Source organism: Microtus oregoni, unplaced genomic scaffold (genome assembly GCF_018167655.1).
Source record: "Microtus oregoni isolate MIOR12 unplaced genomic scaffold, Mior012 000004F_ref0000308, whole genome shotgun sequence".
In the NCBI taxonomy this organism is placed as follows: Eukaryota; Metazoa; Chordata; class Mammalia; order Rodentia; family Cricetidae; genus Microtus; species Microtus oregoni.
The window spans coordinates 25,377,242-25,399,913 of NW_024543063.1; the positions used below are offsets into that span (position 1 = coordinate 25,377,242).

The following is a 22,672-nucleotide window of genomic DNA, read 5'->3' on the forward strand; positions in this document are numbered from 1 at the left end:
ATGTGTCCTTTTAATGGCCTTGAGTCTCAAATACACAGCTTTATCATTACCTAAGTCAAAGTCTACAATTCTGAAATGCAGTCTACCAACCCGGAGCCAAACCTCTGTAATGTCGGACTCATCTGCAGTTTTCAGTGAGAGTATACAGCACACTAACTACCTTACTCCTTACCTTGGAGAAGCAGTGTTTTTCCTTAAAGAACAAGACACATGTTTAGACGAGAGGTGTGGTTATAACTTGTCTGCAGTGGGGAAAGGCTGGAGAAGGTAAGATGAGCCTGTTACTATCCTGTGCAGCCACCATGGGGAGATACACTGCCCAGAATGGCCAAGGCATTAGAAGGAAATTTTGTTAGATGGAAATTTTGAAAATGCTTTTAAAGTTAAAGGGTCAAGTTTAGTTACTCCAAACATATAAACTGTTTCTGAGTACTACACACACACACACACACACACACACACAAAATGTGCAGCCCTGTTCCACAAACAGCAATTATGTAGAAGAGAGAAAGGAAGTAGACAGCTGCTCTTAAAAGTAATTATGTATTTATTCAAAGGGAACTGCACTACAAAAATAAAAAACAAAACCCCAAAAAACAGGAATTCAGTGTGAGCAAAAAGGAAAGGTTCAAAATGATAAGCCGTTGCTTTGCTTGGACCTGTGTAATGTTGTGGTGGACTGTGGTCTTCTCCATAGGCACACTCCCTTCCCCGCAGTCCCAGGGAATCTGGAGACATGGCTGTGAGAATGAATCCCAAGCAATGCCTGGCAAATCAGCATTTCATCACTCCTCATAGTCTTCTAAGTACCACACAACACATAAGGCCTCTTCACCTACCCAAGTCTATACAACTGTTAGGGAACCAGGGAGACACTTTCACTTACATGGTTAATGAAGAGACTCTTGCGTTTTTCTCTCACTGTGAAGACAAAAGACAGGACAAAAATGTTACATGCTTGCATGTCAATCCCTGTAGGTTGCTGAGGAATGGGCCTCTTTGCCATGGTCCTATCATTCTCTGTCAACCAAGGTAACCCAGTTATTCATTTACCAAATTTAAGTGTAAATAAAGCTACACAAATGCAGATCTAAACTTGACTGACAGAGGTCAATATGCAGCTACCTAAACAATACCATAAACAGAAGTCAACAGAAGAGTAGGAAATTTCATTACCTAAATGAAGTATTAGTAAATCTAACGAAAATTACATGCATCCAATAGTTTAAGATAATTAAGAGAATTATTTACTTCTAACCCAAATGGATCGTTATGGATCCACATTATATGAATGAATTATTAGTAACCACAATGACATCCCTAACAGGAGACCAAGTGCTGTGGAACCAATGTGCTCTGCTCTGGAAGACACTTGCTCCCTGCCACAGGGACTGCAAACAGGCCTGAGCTTGTTTAGGAGGCTCCAAGGGCACTTGTAGCTTCCCCCTAGGAAGGCAGGTGAACCTTCCCATATTAAATGATATTATGTCCACCCTTGTTGTCTGCACATTCTGGCCTGCACTGTATGTGGCTTTAACCTCAGTTTTTGTCACAACAGACACCCTTCAGCCTCAGAAGCCAGAAGGGTGTCAGAGAACACAGAGACCTTGTAATAAACTGTCACCAAATCTTGTGTTGTCTTTCCTAAAGACTAGCTCTTCAGGGCTCACATAAGTTCATCAACTCGCCAAGCAGTTCCTTGTAGAGGATATGAAGGACAAGTTTCTGCAAAAAGAAGGCACTAACTCAAGGCAGTGCAAATTCAGCTTGTGGTCTGAGCAAGTGTTTCTCCTAAAGTCTGTACCATCAAAGGCCTCTCGCTAAAAAGTTGCAGAGCCTTGGAGTTTCCCACCCTTCACATACACCTCGGATTCATAAGGAAACATTTGCTTTTCCCTAGAAATCTATCTTTGGTGCCTCATATCTAGCTGGGCTAGAGTCCTGGCTTAGCAAGCAAAGAGACCTCGTTCTTTAACACTTGTGAATGAAAACATTAAAGAAAGAAACTGAAGATAATAGAAGACAGAAAGACCTCCCATGCTTGTGTATTGGATCAATATTATGAAAATAGCATTCCTACCAAAAGCAAATTATATATTTACACCGTAACATATCCAATACAATCCCCACCAAAACTCCAATGAACGGTCAGGCATGGTGGTGCATGCCTTTAATCAGAGCACTCTAGAGTCAGAGGCAGGTGAACCTCTTGAGCTGGAAGTCAGCCAGAGCTATATTGTGAAAGCCTGCCTCAAAATAATGCAATTCTTCACAAAAACTGAAAAGGAAACCTTAAAATATGAAAACACAAAAGACTCAAAATAGCCCAAAGGCTCCTGAATTATGAAAACACTACTAGAGGTATCACCATCCCAGATTTTGAGTATATTACAGAGCTATAGTAATAAAACCAGTATGGTACTTTCATATAAACAGGCATAGACTAGAACTGGACACCCATATATAAACCCATACTCATATAGACACCTGATTTGTGATAAACAGGTCAAAACTAAACATTGGAGAAAAACAGCAGTTTCAATAAATGGTGCTGGCTGAACTGTTTAGACATCTGTAGAATGAAATTAGATCCTTATCTCCTCATGCCTTGCACAGAACTCAACTTGGAAGCTACATAGTGAGTTACAGGCTAGTCAGTACTACCCACTGAGACCGTTTCAAACAAACAAACAAACAAACCCAAAACAAAACCCAGAAAGAAGCCAAGAGTGATGATACATAATTTTAATCCTAGCACTCTATCCCTGTGAGTTCAAGGCTAGCCTGGACAACAGAGCAAGTTTCAGAATAGCTGGGGCTACAGAAAAAGACCCTGTCTCAAAAGAAACAAAACAGAAACAAAAACAAACCTGGCTCAAAATCAAAGTTTTGTTTCTCTGAGAATGACATAGAGCAGGCTTTAAATAGCCTAATTAAAAGTTCTGGGTACTTTTTCAGAGAACAAATTTGAGTCTAGCACACAAAGTAGAGGAGTGGATATTTCACTTAAGATAAAATGCAGCTAGTATTGCCGGGAGTGGTACTACATGCTTTTAATCTTAGCACCGTAGGAGGGAGGGAGGTAGACAGACACAGGACGACACAGGCAACCAAAAACCCCACATCAAAATAGAACTAGTGAGTCCTAGTTTGGCATGTACACCAAACTTCCTCCGTGTTGAGCTAGGAACCTGACCAAGGGTCAAGAACACAATGACCAGGACACAAAGTGTACTGAAGGAGGATGTCAGCCACACTTCCCAGCACTGGGCAAGGCATCCTGGTGAGGTCATTCCTGAGGCTGCAGGAAGGGAGCCTGGACTGTAAGCAGATCTTCGTTTATTTCTAAAGGAGACCTTGTCTCAAAAACATAAACCTAAAAGTTTACTCTGAATGATCTGAGATCTAATGTGAAATAAAAGGTCATCACAGAAAGACAAAAACATAGGTGACCTCTTGATACATGGAATCTCAAAAAGCTGCTCATAGAAGTGGGGCATACAGCAGTAGTTACAGGCCTGGGAACATGGGAGATGGGACAGAGTGTTATCAATTATTGGTACAAAGACAGAAATGGTCAAATCTGTTGTTCTGTTATACAGATAAGCGATTATGGTTAGTTAAAAAAATGCTAATTAACCCAATTAAAAAATGGGGCACTGAACTGAACAGAGAATTCTCAACAGAAGAAGTTCAAATGGCCAAAAGACACTTAAGGTCGTGCTCAACTTCCTTAGCAATCAGGGAAATGCAAATCAAAACAACTTTGAGATATCATCTTACACCTGTCAGAATGGCTAAACTCAAAAACACCAAGGATAACCTTTGCTGGAGAGGCTGTGGAAGAACGGGTACCCTCATCCATTGCTGGTGGGAATGCAATCTTGTGCAACCACTGTGGAAGTCAGTGTTTCGGTTTCTCAGGAAATTCGGGATCAACTTACCCCTGGACCCAGCAATACCACTCTTGGGAATATACCCAAGAGATGCTCTATCAAATGACAAAAGCATTTGTTCAACTATGTTCATAGCAGTATTATTTGTAATAGCCAGAACCTGGAGACAACCTAGATGCCCTTCAATGGAAGAATGGATGAAGAAAGTATGGAATATATACACGCTAGAGTACTACGCTGCGGTAAAAAACAATGACTTCTCGAATTTTGCATGCAAATGGATGGAAATAGAAAACACTATCCTGAGTGAGGTGTCCCAGACCCAAAAAGATGAATATGGGATGTACTCACTCATAATTGGTTTCTAGCCATAAATAAGGACCACGGAGTCTACAATAGGTGAACCTAAAGAAGCTAAGGAAGAAGGTGAACCCAAGGAAAAACATATAGTTGTCCTCTTGGCTAAGGGAAGTAGACCAAATTTCCGGGGAGAAAATGGGATCTTGGGGGGGGGGGGGTGGGATGGGGGTAAGGGGAGATGGGGAGAGAAAAGGTAGAAGGGAAGGAGGGGGGACCTGGGAAACAGGAGAATTGGGATAAAGGAAAGGTGGATAGGGGAGCACGAAACCACAATTCTTAGTTAAGGGAGCCACTTTAGGGTGGGCAAGCGACTTGACCCTAGAGGGGCTCCCTAGTGCCCAAGATGAGGTTCCCAGTTAGTTCCTTGGGCAGCTGAGGATTGGGAACCTGAAATGACCCTATCCTAGAGCAATACTGACGAATATCTTGCATATCATCATAGAATCTTCATCTGGTGATGGATAGAGATAGAGACAGAGACTAACACAGGAGCACTGGACTGAGCTCCCAAGGTCCCAAGGAGGAGCAGAAGGAGGGAGAACATGAGCAAAGAATTCGGGACCACGAGGCATGCATCCACCCACTGAGACAGTGGAGCTGATCTACGGGGAGCTCACCAAGGCCAGCTGGACTGTGACTGAAAAAGCATGGGATAAAACCGGACTCTCTGAACATGGCGAACAATGAGGGCTGATGAGACACCAAGGACAATGGCAGGGGGTTTTGATCCTACTTAATGTGCTGGCTTTGTGGGAGCCTAGCCAGTTTGGATGTTCACCTTCCTAGATATGGACGGAGGGGGGAGGACCTAGGACTTAACACAGGGCAGGGAACCAGGACTGCTCTGTGGACTGGAGAGGGAGGGGGAGAGGAGTGGGGGGAGGGGGAGAAGGGTGGGAGGAGGGGAAGGGAAATGGGAGGCTGGGAGGAGGTGGAAACTTGTTTTTTGTTTATGTTTTTTTTTCTTCTTTTCGCAATAAAAAAAAATACAGGTTAGAGACTATGGTTAGTAAAAACTGTTATACAGTTAGTGATTATGTATTGTATAATTAAAAACAGCCAGAAGAGAGGATTGCCAGTGTTCTTAAGACCAAAAAAAAAAGGAAGTAAGATGATGTCTAGCAGCTTACAGCTCCTAGGTTGACCAGTACATAGCACAGAGGCAAATATGCTGTTCCCCGAAACGATGTACACTAATGGATACCAACAACTTTTACAAGTTTTAACTGAAGATGAAATCAAATTAAAAAAAAAAAAAAGCCAGGGCCAGTGGCATTTGCCCACAATTTCAGTTACTTAGTAGGCAAAGAGGGAGAAACACCAGAGCCCAAGATTTAGAAGTCCGCCTGAACAACATGACAAAGATCTGGAAAAAAAATAAAAAAAAGTATGGAGCGGGGAAGACAATTTAAGTGCACTGAGTGTGTATATATGTAAAACTGCTAAGGAATAAATAAATTAGAAAAATTATATTGACACAGTAACTCAGGGCTGGAAGTAAGTGAAAGTCTTCAGCTCAGGTATTCAGAGCTAAAGTGGCTATAAATTAGTGGTATGATTAAGGGCTGAGGAGAGGCAGCAACTTTGAATACAGGCTGCATAATATGCTGGCCCTGTGCATAGTGGTTCTCAATCTTCCTTACATTTCGACCCTTTAATACAGTTCCTCATGTTGTATTGACTCCCAACCATAAAATTATTTCAAAGCTACTTCATAACTGTAACTTTGCTACTATTATAAATCATAATATAAATAAATATCTGTGACCAACAAAGGCTCCCATCAGGACCATACTCTCTCAGTCACTCAGAAATTCAAGAGAGGGAGGCTCCCAGGGAGAACTAAGGAGGGAGCAGGTTAATACAGTCGGGCAGCATGTGGGGCAACTGTCCTGACTGGCATTTATGAATAGAGGAGTAATGGTAGCCTTAAGTTTTCTGCACTAAGTTGTTCAAAGTCAGTTCATAAAATAACCAAATCCCTTACAATTGCTTCACTCAAAAATAAGTCATTAAAGTTGCCAAGATTATTACGTGCATTAAAAAGCTACTTTGTAAAACCAGTGATTACACAGAAATGTCTTCAGCAAATGACTCTAGTCTGTAGAAAGGAAGAAGTTGGGCACTAAGGGGCAAAGGAGTTTAATGTCCCCCTGAATCTCAGGCACAGGCAGCAGTCTGAACGGAAAAAGCAGAGAGGTATACTTATTGGAAGAGGTAACTTTTCCTTTTGTTTGTAATATGAAACTCAATTATGTCTGCATGCAGAGTGGAAAGCCCTAGTAGTGAGGAGAAACTGAAGCAATATACAAGGATCTGAAGTTCTATTAAAAAAAAAAAAAGGAAGGAAGGAAGGAAGAGGGACTCTAGAAGAAAGGAGATTGACCTTAACCTATTTCTGGAATAACCCTTCCTCTGTTAGGTCATTTCCTTGTGCTAGGACAATCAAGCCACCCCCGCACACACCCCCCCCCCCACCCCTGCTCTGCCAATTCTAGGACATGGTTTGGAAGACAGCTGAGCTCAACAGGAAGAACCTGAACTGAGCCAGGCAGCTTCATAACTGTTGTTTCACCCCACTGTCTAAGCATTTGAGGAAGATCAAGTTTTTATCTCCATTTTCACCAAAGGCCCACCCATACACCCACTTTGTTTTTGCTTGTAATATCTCACATGCCTCTCAGTAGCTTCCCTTTATCACAGGAAAAGTTTTGGGTGGGCTTTATTTTAATCACAAGTGTCTGGTGCTTACTGATTTTTCTTTTCTTACTCTTGGAGACTTTAAAACAAACAAACAAAAAACAACAACAACAAAAAACAACAACAGCTGTGCCAAAGACTTCAAGTGGCCTGCTAGAAAACCATCCATACTGCATCAGCACTGTATCCTGCCAAGGCTGGCACCAACCACTGCTCACCACTTTCAATTCTTACCATCAACTACTGTCACAGACATACTTGTCTTCTCTGTAGTCTCTTCAAGATCTAAATTAGAGCCATCAATCTGTCCAAGAGTCAAGGGTAGCTCTGCAAGTTTTCCTCTTTGCCAGACACACCATGGTCACTTTGTCATTATGCCTTACTCTATAGGTGTCCAAAAAGATTTATGAAGATTGAATCTGCATTTATCTTCTCTCTCTTTTGAAGCCAGAACAGTTAGGTAAACTAGAAGAGACAATGTCACAGTGTAGGAGAAATCCTATACATACCTGGGATAGAGTGCAAGAGTTCTAACAATTTTAGAATAAGTTGGCTTCAATAAATAAAAAGATCAACAGATAAATAAGTAAATAAATAGGTAAATAAATAAATATATCTATTATGTCACATGTAGGTTCACTTGAACTCTTGAGTGACAAGACTGAGACAGTTAATTGGCTTTCAATTGTTTAGATTTTTGTTTTATTTTACTTATTATCTAACTAGTGAACACATCTGATCTTTGAGAACTTATATAAATATCATGTCCTAAACTTTAGGACCTAAAGGGAAATTTCTGACTCGAATCTTGGTGTGGAATATATGCAGAGACAACCCAGCTAATTGGCAAAAGAAAGACAATTATTTCAAATGAAAAATTCTAAAACTGTAACTCATTACTAAAGAATAAACAAAGGGAATCACCAGACACTACTTCAGGACCACTAAAGGGACTCTATCATACACTGAAAAATCAAATCCCAGCAATGTTCACATTTAGGCTAACTGTATTTTTAAAGGCAAATGAATTAGTAACTTACCATCTGTCTGAGATTTGCTGAGGAATATTGTGCTGGCCCGAGGATGGTCTGAAGGATTGAATTCCATATTCAAATCTTTAAAGAAAGAAAGAGAAATTAAGTAAATAACAAGTCGATAACTGGGCAGAATAATGATTAGCTTTCAAGTTCTCAATCTTAAACTCCTAGCACATTCAATGACCGTGGAAGCCAGTTTCTGTCTTAGTAGATTCTTCTGGTTCCGTTAAGAACACTGCTGTTGAAAACTCTGGTGTATGCAGGGCTGGGGGTAGAGGAGCACAATCTGAGATGTTCCACAGGAGATCTAGCATCCTGAAACTCCACTATCCTTTGAAAAGTCTGCTCTGCACTGAGAGAGGTCACCAAAGGGTAGGGAAGACTATAACACACAATTCTGGGTAAGCTCTATACCTTTGTCAGGGAATGTGCTCATCAGAAGTGAGCAAATGAGATCTGAGGTCATCTCAGGTCACTGATACCATCATGCTGAAAGGTAGTGTTTGAAAGACAAACTGTATATGAGTCATGTGGGTTTCTGATGTGGGCATGGCAGGTGTACTACCTGATCCATACTTGAAAGAAAAATTATGTCAACATATAGCAATCATTAAGATTGCTTGAGCACACATACATGTACGCACATAGACACACACACGGAGAGACACACAGAAAGACACACACAGAGAGAGAGAGAGAGAGAGAGAGAGAGAGAGAGAGAGAAAGGGGAGGAGAAAGAGGAGAATCAAACCATCTGGTGGCATTAGACTTTTCAGATGTGACAGGGACTACAAGACCCTTGTCCACAGTCACACTTCTGCCTTCCCATTCCTATGGGCATTTGGTTTTGCAGCCCCAGCCTTAGAACAATCTCTGAGGATCAGAGGCTCCTCCATTTAGCTCAACAACTTAGTATCCACTAGTGAACTTCCCCAGTCTAAAGTTAATAATAAAAGAACAGTCTTACTCTAGAGGGTAGAAATGGGTAATCCAAGTAAAAGAATAAAATTCAGTCAGGAAAGAGAAGAAAATATTTCTGGAAAGCCTGAACAGTATTCAGCTCCACTTATAGTACCAGAAAGAAACTATTTGTGATTAAATTACTCCAACAAAATTTCCATGAACCCAATCAACACCAATAAAAATAGTGCCCGTTTTTAGCTTTTACAGCCAATGAGCTAAAGATGAAAGAAAAGAAAAACAGGATGGTCAAAGAGATGATGGAGACAACACTAAATGCTTATTCACACGGGCACTGACATGTTCTGGGCAAACAAGAACGGGAGGCAAGTTCTTACACATGAGCCGTTTCTAACTGCTCACCAAATTTGATTAAAGAAACAAAATCTGAGAAGATAGGTGTCTTTATAGTTAAAGTGCTTGCTAGGCAATCAAGAGGGCTATAGTTTGAACTCTCAGAACCCACTTAAATGCTGAACAGGCATGGTGACTCGGCTGTAATTTTAGCCTCTGGAGGAGGAGACAGGGTTTATCAGTGAGCTACAGGTTTGATGGAAGGATCCTGTCTCCAAGAACAAGGTGTAACTGATCACAGAACAGGGCACCATGGGCATGCACACACATTTGCACCTGCCCAGACAATAGGCCCATGCACATGCACAGCTGCATATACAAGTGTGCTCACACACACATGAAAGCAAGTAAAAGAAACAAAAGCAACTCTAGACTCTTAAGCAATATGGTCTTTTGGGTACTCTAACTTCTGTTGCAGTTCACTGGAGTTTCACAAGTAAATGCCATAAGGGAGGCTCGATGGGAAAAAGACAGGAAAGAAAGACACAATCTCTCAAACTTGCTTCAACCTGAACTAAATAGAGCCCCGATGTAAGGTAGTCTGGGAAGTTTCCAGTTCAAGTTAGGATCTTGCTACTGTTTAAAAAAGCAGAGGGTGGTAACAAACGTGTGTCGCTTAATGTTTATGTTATGAGGACTTCTACATAACAGAGAGACAGCAAATATGTACTCCTAGTCACAACAAATAACTTTCAGAAAGCTTCATACAAAGTCACCACAGAAAGCTGTCAACTAGAACAGAAGGGGCAGGACTGTTTACACAAAGGCGTCACACAAATGACTGCCCAGACACTATCAAAACCTCTCCTTTACCATTAAAATACAGCAGAAGAGAGGGATTGCCAGAAAAAAACAAGCAAACAGCTAATACTTCCCCACGGGTAGCCAGAACCACAGGACTGCCAGATCTTGTCAAATGGAGAACTTGTTTTTATATCCTAGTGAGTGTCCTTGAGGGTAAGGCTGACAACCCAAAAGTCGGGATTCTTTGCCTTAGAACTAAGAATGGGGTCACCACTGACTGAAAGGACTTCCAAGAAGTGCACATGCATGCTAAGTTTCAGTCGACCTAGACAATGTCTACGCACTACCAAAATCCATCAAGAGTGCATATTGACATAGAAACAGACATACCTATGTCACCAGTCAGGAAGCATTATGACACATTAGAGAATATGCAGAAACAGAAAACACCCAATTCATAGGATTACCTGGTTTCCTCTAAATAAAGTAAAAATGAGCAATTTTTGCTATCCTGAATGGGCACACTTTATAAACATAATGCTAAAATTTTATTTTACAATGGCCTGGGGGAACTGGCCTTATTCCCCAGGGCCTTGTCTCAAGCATTGCTGGTTCTCCTAAAGAGATGTGGCATTGACCTTTTCTCTATGGTCAGTGGAGGCTGGCATGCAACCACCAAAATTAGTCTCCTCACCAGCAAGGTCCATGTGCAGTAGGAACTTTCAACAAACATAATGAGCTCAGGGTACTCCAGGGACACACAATCTCCACATGCAGCTGGCCCTGTGTACTGTCATTCTTCTGCTTTCCCCAGAGTCCCAGGGGCAGACTGGAACTCTGTTTTTACTTCAAGAATTGTATTTCAGAACTTTTCTATGAAAGGTGAAAACCAAACAAGACTGTCACATGTCACCTTTCAAGACACATAATAATTCTAGGTCTGGCCACAACGCTCACTGTGTTACAGGTAACTGGCCAGGAATCACCTCTACCCAGTTGAATGAAGAAGTTGCAGCCACTCAGTGTTAAGAGGGAACTTAAGAAAGGCAAAGGTGGGGTGTGATGTGACAGTCACAGCAAAGGAGGATGAGGCATGTTAAAATCTTTGTGCACCCTTCCCATATGTTCTATCTCAGTCTTCTTGATGTTCACTTTCATACAAAGGTTTTCACTGACTTCCACCACTCTATTTACCATGGCCTGCAGCTCGTTTAGACTTTCAGCAGAAGTGTTGAAAATAAAGCAAAGATGGAGACAATACTTTGACACCCTATACAATGACCTTAGGCAGCCACTCCAACACCAGAAACAATAAGGAAATATTAAATATTGACAGGATCAAGATAGAGGAAGCTATCAAGAGAACAAAACACAGAAAGGTCCCAGGGGTGGATGACATCACAGTGGAGGAGCTGGAGGCAGCTACAATAGGCTCAGGGGCTGAGGTACTTCTCAGACTCTTCAGAAAGATATGGGAACATGAAGTGATTCCCACAGAATGGAAGCACTCAGTCCTAATTCCCATAAACAAGAAGGACAATCTTTACTGCTCAAATTACAAGGGCATTAGTTTGTTGTGCCATAGCAGCAAGATCTTCTCCATTATTCTGCAAAGAATCAAGGGCAGAACAGAAGAAATCCTAGCAGAGGCCCAGGGCAGATTCAGAGCTAAGAGGAATATAATTGATCAGATCTTCACTTTGAGGCAACTGGCAGAAAAATATGAAGAATTTGGAAAAGACTTATATGTCTGTTATATTGACTTCAAGAACGCATTTGATAGCATTTGGAGGAAAGGACTTTGGAAAACAATGAGGTTCTACAGATACCCAGAGAAAATTATAAGGATACCAGATAATGTTTATAAAGATACCTTTGAATCAGCCAAAGTCTGTGGGGAACTAAGTGATCAGTTTAAGACAATCATAGCAGTGCTGCAGGGATGCGTCCTCTCACCACTACTCTTTAATACAGTCCTGGAATTAATAACAGCAACAGCCCTGGAGGACAAGGAGATAGGCCTGCAGATAGGTAGTGTGCAGATCAATTAACTTGCAGTTCACCGATACAGTACTCCATATGCTTTCCCTGAACCTCTCAACTATTAACAGTATATCCAACTCTTTAACACTTTCTCACCTTACCTAACCTATAAATGGAAATGTTTTTACTGTACTGGAATTCTCTTACAGATTACAAGGCTTTCTTTCTTTCTTTACCCATTTTATTCAAGAGGGGGGAAAAGGTAACCAGTTTGCCAAACTAAGACACTCTGGCCTTTTCACTGGGAAGTCTAATGCTACACTAAGGCCAAATTCAAACAGCACTGAAATTAAGAAAACAAGAAGTGCACTCAGTGTAGACAGACACACAGAAGAAACTCTGTCACTCTGTGATGCCAAACATCTGGGAAAGCTCTTGTCAGTCTTGTCACTGTCTCTTCCAAACTGAAAATATCTCCAAATAAGGCTGTTAACAAGTGTAAAAGGCAACTTGTTCCTGGCTTACAATGGCTTCATTCTACAACATGATAAAACAAGGCTGTATTCTCAACAAGCAATCCAGACACCTGTCAATACCGCAGAGACACCCTGGAACCATTCTAGCTCCTTAAAGGAGCCTGCATGACCAGAAGTGCTAGTATACAGGATGATCTCTTCATTACTCTGCTGAAGACAAAAATCACACAAATTGCCAAAGCCTCAGTGCCTTTGAAACTCAATAGGAATAAGAGGACCCACCCTGAACCGCTGCATAGGAGCACTGTTAAGACTGAGATGTGGGGGGAAAGAGAAGCCTTAAAATAGCGGTGCCACATGGACTCTATATCTCTTTCTCTGAGGTAATCTGTGAGATGATGAAGCACTAATGGCATTAGTAAAGAGGATCGGTCACAAAGGGTGGCAAGATGAATAGGGGTGAAGACATCTAGGGACAGCAGTACTACTTATGTGTCTGCATCCTTGGAGTCTACTCCAGGCTTTATTAATTGTGCTGTGGTTTTGTCAAGTCTACATCTATCTATTCAGAGACAATGGCTGTTCCTCAATTGTTATAATACCTCTGTGTTTAAAAGGCTCTGTTGTTACAACTGAAACCCGTGCTGAAGAAATTTCAAAGCTCGTTCTGGGGTCCTAGGAGCAAGTCATCAATAGGTAAAGTGAGGAGGAAGGTCTGGAGCAGGAGTTGAATCCCACTGGTTTTGTAAATGACACTTAACAAGCAGGCAGGTCCTTTTCTCCTGTCCCTCTTTCTATGGTTGCTTCTATCAGAGTTGAGTAGCTGAAACAGACCAGGTGAACCTTTCCAGAAAGTCTGACCTCAGGACTGGAGGCAAGGACAAAGCCAAAACTGATATGTATGTATAAGATCTTCTGGAATATATGGAGTACAGATGCCATTCCCCAGGAAAAACACAATGTCTACAGTAAATTAATTTTTAAGCAGTCTACAGGAAAGGGGATGCTGAGATCAGGGCAAGCTGATTTCAGAATGGACCCACCCTTCCCCAGCAGCTAACTATCAGCTCTTCTAATGCTGGTAAGAAATACCATGAGAAATAGGAAGCAACTGTATTTAGATTTTTCAAAACTAGTGTAAGAAAACAACGGAATTCCATTGCTTTTCTATGAAGAGCATGTTATTTATTTAAGAGTCTCTTACTAAATAATCCTAGAATTCTAAACACTCAAAAGTAAAAACAGGTATTTATAAATCCAAATGGAAAAACTAAACTGAATGCTGGGCGAAAGGAGGCAGGGAGAGGAGAAGCCATGTAGCCCCGCTGGAGTCCAAACTTTACCCAGTAAGCCACAGCCTGATGGGGATACACAGATGAATAAAAATGTGTTAATTTAAGATATGAGTTAGCCAGAAATACGCTTAAGCTATTGCCCAAACAGTATTGCAAATAATTTGGTTTCTGTGATTATTTCAGGGCTGAGCAGCCAGGAACAAACAAGTGGCCTCCTACAACGGAAAGGCACTGCTCTTCTAAGAACTCTATTTTAACTTCTATTTAAACTTTCCTTTGCACAAAATTTTAACAGCAAGATATGTGTAGATCTATTTGGAGTTCCTCAGAGCTCTGAATTGCAATCCAGAACAAGTGTTTATAGGGCTGGGTTCCTCCCCAGCTGGCAGCAGTAAAATCTCAAAAAGATTTCGGAGAGGTACCTCACATCACACCATACTGACTTGAGATAGGAGTCTCTCACTGAATCAGAAGCTGGCTGACTTCATTAGAGGATTCCTGCCTACATTCCCCAGTGCTTTTTGATGTGAATGCTGGGGATCTGAACTGGAGTCTTGTAGAGTCTCTCATGTACTCTCTCACACACTGAGTCATCTCCTCCCCAGACCCCACACATGTTTCAACTGATCTATGGAGGGCTACCACAAATCTGCAACCTGCTCAAAGTGGCAGTGTTAACACTTAAACTTGCTAAACACTATAATATTAAGCTGGGGGCATCACCTCAGCATTCTAACAGCCCTATATCCAAGAAGTCTGGAATGATTGGAAGCCCCTGGCCTGGCAGTTGCCCTGGCTTGGACTCCAACTTTCAGCCTGCCAAGGGCTGACCACTCCCCCAGGCTACTTAGGCCTAAATGGCAATACACAGATTAATAAAAAATGGGTTAAATTAATATGTAAGAGATAGCCAATAAAAAGCCAGAGCTAATGGGCCAAGCAGTGATTTAATTAATACAGAATCTGTGTGGTTATTTCAGGGCTGAGCTGCTGAGCAGGAGGGAACCAACAAATGGTCTCCCTACAACAAATTGGTACCCACATGGCCAACTAAAATCCACATAAAATCTAAGAAAGCTTGGAAAGGAATTCTGGAGACTAAAAAACAAAGTTTAGCTGCATTTCCCCCCCAACTGGGCTCTGCTTGTTGGCAGTGTGCCACAACCCCTTTAAGATAGCTTTTCCTGATTCAGTAGTAGCAGAAAAAAAAGCCGCAGTGTTTTGAAATGCTGGCTTTTCTGGGCTGTGCTGCCAGCATGACCTCTGGCTCTTTTAGGAGGCTAAGCATTTAAATGGGGTTTTGATGGGGGAGTGTCATATATCAATCTGTTGATTTCATTGGTTAAGCAATAAAGAAACTGCTTGGCTGGCCCTCATAGGTTAAAACATAGGTGGGAGGACTAAACAGAACAGAAGGCTGGGAGAAAGAAGCTGAGTCAGAGAGTCGCCATGATTCTCCCACTCCAGGCAGCTGCAGGTTAAGATCATTCCTGGTAAGCCAGCTCGTGAGCTACACGGATATTAGAAATGGGCTAGTCCAGGTGCGAGAGTTAGCCAAGAAAAGGCTAGATATAATGGGCCAAGCGGTGTTTAAAAGAATACAGTTTCGATGTAATTATTTCGGGTAAAGCTAGCCGTGGGGGCGGCCGGGTGCCGGGGATGCAGCCTGCCGCTTCAACTACTACAGGGTTTGTAAGTAGAGTGCTACAACTTGTTTAATGGCAACATAGACTGGCTGTGTGCCTAAAAATGGGGATGTGAGCATGGCTCTCAGAGGCAGCAAGTAGCAACAAGTGGTCTAACTACAACACCATAGGCTACTGTGCAAAGCTCCAGAACAGAGTACCAGTGGTGATCTGGGAATAGTTTCCATATGAAGCTGGAAAGCAACCCTTCTGGCAGACAGGAGAAGCAGCCCAGCAATGTGACATCACAGGCAGTCTTTGATCTTCTGCCCTTATTACAGGCATGGGAATTTGCTGAACATATCCATCCTGTCCCATTTCCATAAAGAAGGGAGCAAGCCAGACGCTACCTGAAGGACTCCCTCTTAATGGTCTATTACGTGATTTCCACTAAGAGAAGAATACGTGAACTCTGGTTCACTGTAGCCTTACTGGAGTTCAGAAAAAGCAAGTTTCAAACTGTGGCTATGGAAGAATTCTGCTGTTTTTAATCATTTACCTAAGCAGTTATAAGGTAGACCAAAGTTCTTGTTACTCTCAAGTCCCCCAAAAGATACTCAGTTATACAAACCAAACTGCCGTTTGCCACCATTCAACAAAACAGGTGTGTGTTCAAATAAATTGTCAACTACAGTACGCTAAAATAACCTGCTGCTTATAACAGCATTTCCATGCACATCTCCCCACACAAAGCTCCTTCCAGAAGAGAATCACTATAAAAAATGACTACCAACAAAAGCTAAGCCATTCAAGGAGAGCTGATTATTGCATAAGTGGAGAAAAGCATACAAAACACTCTCAACGTATAATTCAACTGATTCAGTAATTTCAAAAAAATTTTTAGTGTCTTAGAAGGGCCTTTACTCTACCTAAACAATATTTGTTTCCTTTTTTTTTTTTTTTTTAAGACAGCATCTCACTGTGTAGCTCTATGTGGATGACCTGAAACTCCCAATGCAGACTAGGCTGGCCATGAACTAACAGAGATCCCCTAACCTCTGTCTCCTGAGTGCTGGTATTAAAGGCAAGATATACCATCATTTATATTTTAGAGAAAGAATAAGCAAGAAAGTGTACAGTTGAGAGAGATATTATCACTTGTGTAGATACCTAAAAGACTTTCTGTTGCTCTGGTTTGGCTGCAGGGGTGCTGGGATCCAGCCAATAGCCCCTAGGGCACTAAGCACTTAACTAAGAGCTAGCCCACAAGCTCCAAAACATTTTTCTTGAATGGCAAAGCTTAAGAGTAAATTGATAAATTCTGACTCCCCCCCACAAAGAATGATGCTTGAAAGAATCTTCTCTTCTTGACCCTATCAATTATATACCACAATTGACTAATAATATACATAGGCACACTTTTTTATGTTAATAAGAGATTTTAGTTCTTATTTCTACCATTTTTTGATGTTTTATGTGTCATGTATCATGCTACTTCCGCTTAACTCTGATAAAAGCCTATAACTGAAGAAGTGCTACAAGACAAGGGCCCCGAGTCAGAGGTTACAGAGCTTGCAATCAAGAATGATCAAGCCAGTACGCAACATTTAACTGCAAGCCCAATATTTGCCTCAAGAACCACAAATGTCTAGATAAAATTGAAGCTGAGGACCTGTTGGATAAGTGGGTAAAGCAGCTAACCACCAAGCCTAACACCTGAGTTTAATATCCATGGAACCTACATAGAGGAAAGAACTGATTTTACAAGTTGTCCTCTGATTCCCCACCACACACGCATGCACACACATGTGAGGAAACACAAATATACACGAACACACGCATGCATTCATGCACACAAATGTGCATATGCACAACCCTTCCTCCCATGCCAGTGGCCATGTAGCAATTGAAGTTCTAGCCCACCAGGAACTGAATTCCTAATGTTTAAATCTCAGATAGATAAGGCCACAAGACTCCAGACTCCAGAACGTCTTTTCTTCTGCTGTGCCTGTCACTGCCACCTTTCTCTGGCATCTGGCATGGTGTGAATGGGTGTGGGGAGAAGGAAAGCATCAAGACTGAGAGTTAGGAGGAAAGCATTAAGAGAGGAGAAGGAAAACAACAAAAGACAGAAGGGACACTTCTGGATAGATAAGAGAACACATAATGGAGAATATGGAAGACGAATAAAGAAGGAAATCATCAAGAAAAATGTGTCCTTTCTCCTACCCAGAGACAAAAAAGTCAAAGTACAGACTCTGTGGATTCCCTTGAGTCCTGTGCTGCTGTTGACTGGTCCACGGGGCAGCAGTACTCCCATATGCACAATAATAAAATAAAATAGCGGCTAAATTTCCTGTAAAGGGTTAACTCGTTCTAGAGCAACTAGACTACATGGAAAACATCCCAGACAGCAAGTACCCCAGGTCAATTTTGTAAAAATACAAAATTGCTTAAAAATAAGGCTCTGAGGCAGAAATGATGGTTGATTTTGGAGACAGGGTCTCACATAGCCCATACTGGCCTCAAACTTCTGACCCTCCTGCATCAACCTAGAATTATAGGCATAAACCAGCATCCCAGTTTATGTGCTGCTGGAGACGGAACCAGGGTTTCCTGAATGTTATCTACTGAGCTACGTTCCCAGTGCTTAGCAGGTTTTCTGAGTTTCCACCTAGACATCCCCCACTTCCTTACTCACAACCCTAAGACCCAAGGCAGTTATCTATTATTTTGGCTCTCTATCTGCAAAATGGGAACAACATGGGTGTTCATATCACATAAAGGCCAGGTATATTAGCTGAGAAAACATTCATTGGATCAGGAGCAAAAGCACTTTCCTATCATTCAGGAGACCTTGGGGAGTCCATTTACAGCATTTGCAAAATAAAACAAAAACTCCACCCCACTGGAGACTGAGAACAACAATGCTTGACCTACAAAGGTAACTGCCCCTGTGGACTGTGAGAAATAATATCAGGAGAGAATGCTGTGCTGTGATTCAGACTCAATAGGCCTGGTTCCATGTACTAGAGAAGAATGGAAAACTAACAGGATGAGCTGTTAAAAAGGGCATCCTAAAGGAGAGCAGTGGATGGCTTGGGGAAGGCTCCTGGTTCACAGAGTCTAGGTGACAGAATGTCAGACAAAAAGATAGATCGTCAGAACATTTTTGAAAAAAATACCAATGGACCGACAGAAATCACCACCTCTTCTAAATGCAAGTGGATGCAAAGGAACTCAATGTGCTCTGAATAGAGAAGTAAGGATGGCTGACCAGTAGTGTTCTCCAAGTTTTGAGCAATACAGTGTTGAATATCCAGGGGCAGTTAAGCCAGAATCACACAGAATAACACAGGATGCTGAGGTTCACGGAGCTGGTGCAAAACATCCATGTTTGTTAAGTTAACACTACTTTTGACCCAGCCGACAGTATGGAGAGAGAAGGTACGAGAGAGGTCATGAAACACGAGCCATGGAATGGCAGAGGTTCTTCCTGGTGCGCTGCAATCCCCAGGCCTCAGAGAAGAGTAGCATTGCCTTCAGTCAGAAAGGGTTTGTTATTAAGAAATAAATGGAAACATGCAAATTTACACTCCAACCATGACTCTATCAGACTTGCTACAAATGGCACTTTCATCTCAGCCAGACAAACAGTTCAAGTAAAAAGTTGAAATAAGAATACAGACTTGGGGACGGAACCCGGTTGCAGTGGCGGACGGCACCCAGTCGCGGTGGCAGACAAAAGTCGCCCCCCCCCCCCCCCCCCCCCCCCCGCAGCCGGTTGGGACGGGCTGGGACCCGAGCGGCAGCAGAGGACACAGGCCACAGGCGGTGGGAACCATCGTGGCAGCAGATACAGGCTGCAGGGACCACACACCAAGACCAGATTGCCCAACTACAATTAAATCAAAGAAGTAGGCCTTTGGGTGGCGGAAGTCCCTGGCAAAGGAGGAACCAGGCACTATTCCTGAAGACCCTTCTGAGGGGTGAGAGGGACCTTGCCCCCCCCACCTCCCCCTGCAGGAACCAGGAAACAGAGCAAGAACATTTTGTAAGAGGAGCCCCTGGCCAGCAGGGAAACCTGAACCAGCTTTAAAAGACCCATTAGATAGCATTGATAGGAGGAGATGGGCAGGCGCCAAGGCAAGAATTCACCCAATAACCCGAAAAACAACATGAAAACACCAGAACCCAACGATCTTACAACAGAAGGTCTTCAACACCCTAACACAGAAGAAGTGGAAAAAATTGACTTTATGAAAGCAATAGAGTCCCTTAAACAACATGTGAAAAATGCCCTTATAGAAATGGATGAGAAGTATAACCAAAAGTTTGAAGAAATGAGTAAATACGTACATAATACCCTGGGAAACGAAGAAAGAACGATCAAACAGGTAATGGAAACAGTTCAAGAATTGAAAACTGAAATGGAAGCAAGGAAGAAAACACAAACTGAGGACCAGCTGGATATGGAAAATCTAGATCAACGAGCAGAGCCAACAGAAACAAGCACAATCAATAGAATACAAGAAATAGAAGAAAGAATCTCAGATTCTGAGGACACCATAGAGAAAATAAATGCACTGATCAAAGAAAACGGCAAAGCCAACAAATTCTCATCACAAAACATTCAGGAATTATGGGACACAATAAAAAGACCAAACCTAAGAATAATAGGAATAGAAGAAGGAGAAGAGTCACAGCTCAAAGGGCCAGAAAATATTTTTAACAAAATTATGGAAGAAAACTTTCCCAACATACAGAAAGATATTCCTTTGAATATTCAAGAAGCATACAGAACACCAAACAGACTGGATCAAAGAAAAACATCCCCTCGCCATATAATAATCAAAACACAAAATATACAGGTTAAAGAAAGAATACTAAGAGGTGCAAAGGAAAAAAGCCAAGTAACTTATGAAGGTAAACAGATCAGACTTACACCTGACTTCTCTATGGAAACCATGAAAGCCAGAAGGTCCTGGATACAAGTACTGCAGAAGCTAAGAGACCATGGATGGAAGCCCAGACTACTATACCCAGCCAAGCTTTCGTTCACAATAAATGGAGAAAACAAGACATTCCAGGATAAGAACAAATTTAAACAATACATAGCCACGAATCCAGCCCTACAGAAAGTAATAGAAGGAAAATCGCAACCCAAGGAATACAACATTGCCAACACTGCCTACAATAACTGAGGCATCTAGCGACCCTTCACCAGCACAACTCAAAGAAGGGAGACACACAAATTCTACTTCCAAAAACAATAAGAATATCCGGCATAAACAACCACTGGTCATTAATATCACTCAATATTAATGGTCTCAATTCACCTATAAAAAGGCACAGGCTAAGAGATTGGATACGAAAACAGGATCCAACATTCTGCTGTTTGCAAGAAACACATCTCAACCACAAAGACAGGCATCTACTCAGAGTAAAGGGTTGGGAAAAGGTGTTTCAAGCAAATGGTCCTAAGAAAAAAGCAGGTGTAGCCATATTAATTTCTAACAAAACTGACTTCAAACTAAAATCAATCAGAAGAGATCGAGATGGACACTTTATACTCATAACAGGAACAATTCGTCAGGATGACGTCTCAATCCTGAATATCTACGCCCCTAATATAAAAGCACCCACTTATGTAAAAGAAATATTACTAAAACTCAAGGCAGACATCAAACCACACACACTAGTAGTAGGAGACTTCAATACACCTCTCTCAGCAATGGACAGGTCAATCAGACAGAAACCTAATAGAGAATTAAGAGAACTACTGGAGGTAATGAAGCAAATGGACTTAACAGACATCTGTAGAACATTCCACCCAAATAGGAAAGAATATACCTTCTTCTCTGCAGCTCATGGAACCTTCTCAAAAATTGACCACATACTCGGAAACAAAGGAAACCTCCACAGATACAAAAAAATATCAGTGTCCACCTGTGTCTTATCAGATCACCATGGATTAATGTTAGAAGGCAACAACCACGCTACCCCCCCGAAAACCGACAAACTCGTGGAAACTGAACAGTCAACTACTGAACCACACCTGGGTCAAGGAAGAAATCAAGAAAGAAATTAAAGTCTTCCTTGAATTTAATGAAAATAAAGGAACAACATACTCAAACCTATGGGACACTATGAAAGCAGTGCTAAGAGGAAAGTTCATAGCACTAAGTGCCCACTGAAAAAAAACAGAGGAAGCATACATCGGAGACTTAACAGCACACCTGAAAGCTTTAGAAAAAAAAGAAGCAGACATGCCCAGGAGGAGTAGAAGACTGAAAATAATCAAACTGAGGGCAGAAATCAACAAAATAGAAACACAGAAAACAGTCCAAAGAATCAATGAAACAAAAAGCTGGTTCTTGGAGAAAATCAACAAGATGGACGAACCCCTATCCAAACTAATTAAACGACAGAGAGAGAACATGCAAATTAATAAGATCAGAAATGAAAAGGGGGACATAACCACAGACACAGAGGAAATTCAGAGAATCATTAGATCTTACTACAAAAGCCTGTATGCCACAAAACTAGAAAATACAAAAGAAATGGACACTTTTTTAGATAAATACCATATACCCAAGTTAAACCAGGACCAGGTGAACAATCTAAACAGACCTGTTGGTCGCGAAGAATTAGAAGCTGTTATCAAAAACCTCCCTACCAAAAAAAGCCCAGGACCAGATGGTTTCAATGTGGAATTCTACCAGAACTTCCAAGAAGAGCTAAAACCTATACTCCTTAATGTATTCCACAATATAGAAACAGAAGGGTCATTATCAAATTCCTTTTATGAAGCTACAGTTACTCTGATACCAAAACCACACAAAGACTCAACCAGGAAAGAGAATTACAGGCCAATCTCACTCATGAACATCGACACAAAAATCCTCAACAAAATACTGGCAAACCGAATCCAAGAACACATCCGAAAAATTATTCATTATGATCAAGTAGGCTTCATCCCAGAGATGCAGGGTTGGTTCAACATACGAAAATCTATCAATGTAATCCATCATATAAATAAACTGAAAGAAAAAAACCATATGATCATTTCATTAGATGCTGAAAAAGCATTCGACAAAATTCAATGCCCCTTTATGATAAAGGTCTTGGAGAGAATAGGGATACAAGGATCCTACCTAAATATAATAAAAGCTATTTACAGCAAGCCAACAGCTAACATTAAATTAAACGGAGAAAAACTCAAAGCCATCCCACTAAAAT

At 41.6% G+C, this 22,672-nt stretch overlaps 1 protein-coding gene across 1 annotated transcript in view; it reads right to left on the bottom strand.

The window, feature by feature from the left end:
- The window catches only part of Ccny (cyclin Y), a 92,817-nt gene that overhangs the window by 40,378 nt on the left and 29,767 nt on the right, over positions 1 to 22,672 (bottom strand). Inside the window, exons 2-3 of the mRNA XM_041649822.1 lie at positions 7,997 to 8,071; positions 887 to 921 (exon numbers count right to left, since the gene is read on the bottom strand). Coding sequence (XP_041505756.1) covers positions 887 to 921; positions 7,997 to 8,071 — 110 coding nt within the window. The remainder of the gene's footprint in view (positions 1 to 886; positions 922 to 7,996; positions 8,072 to 22,672) is intronic.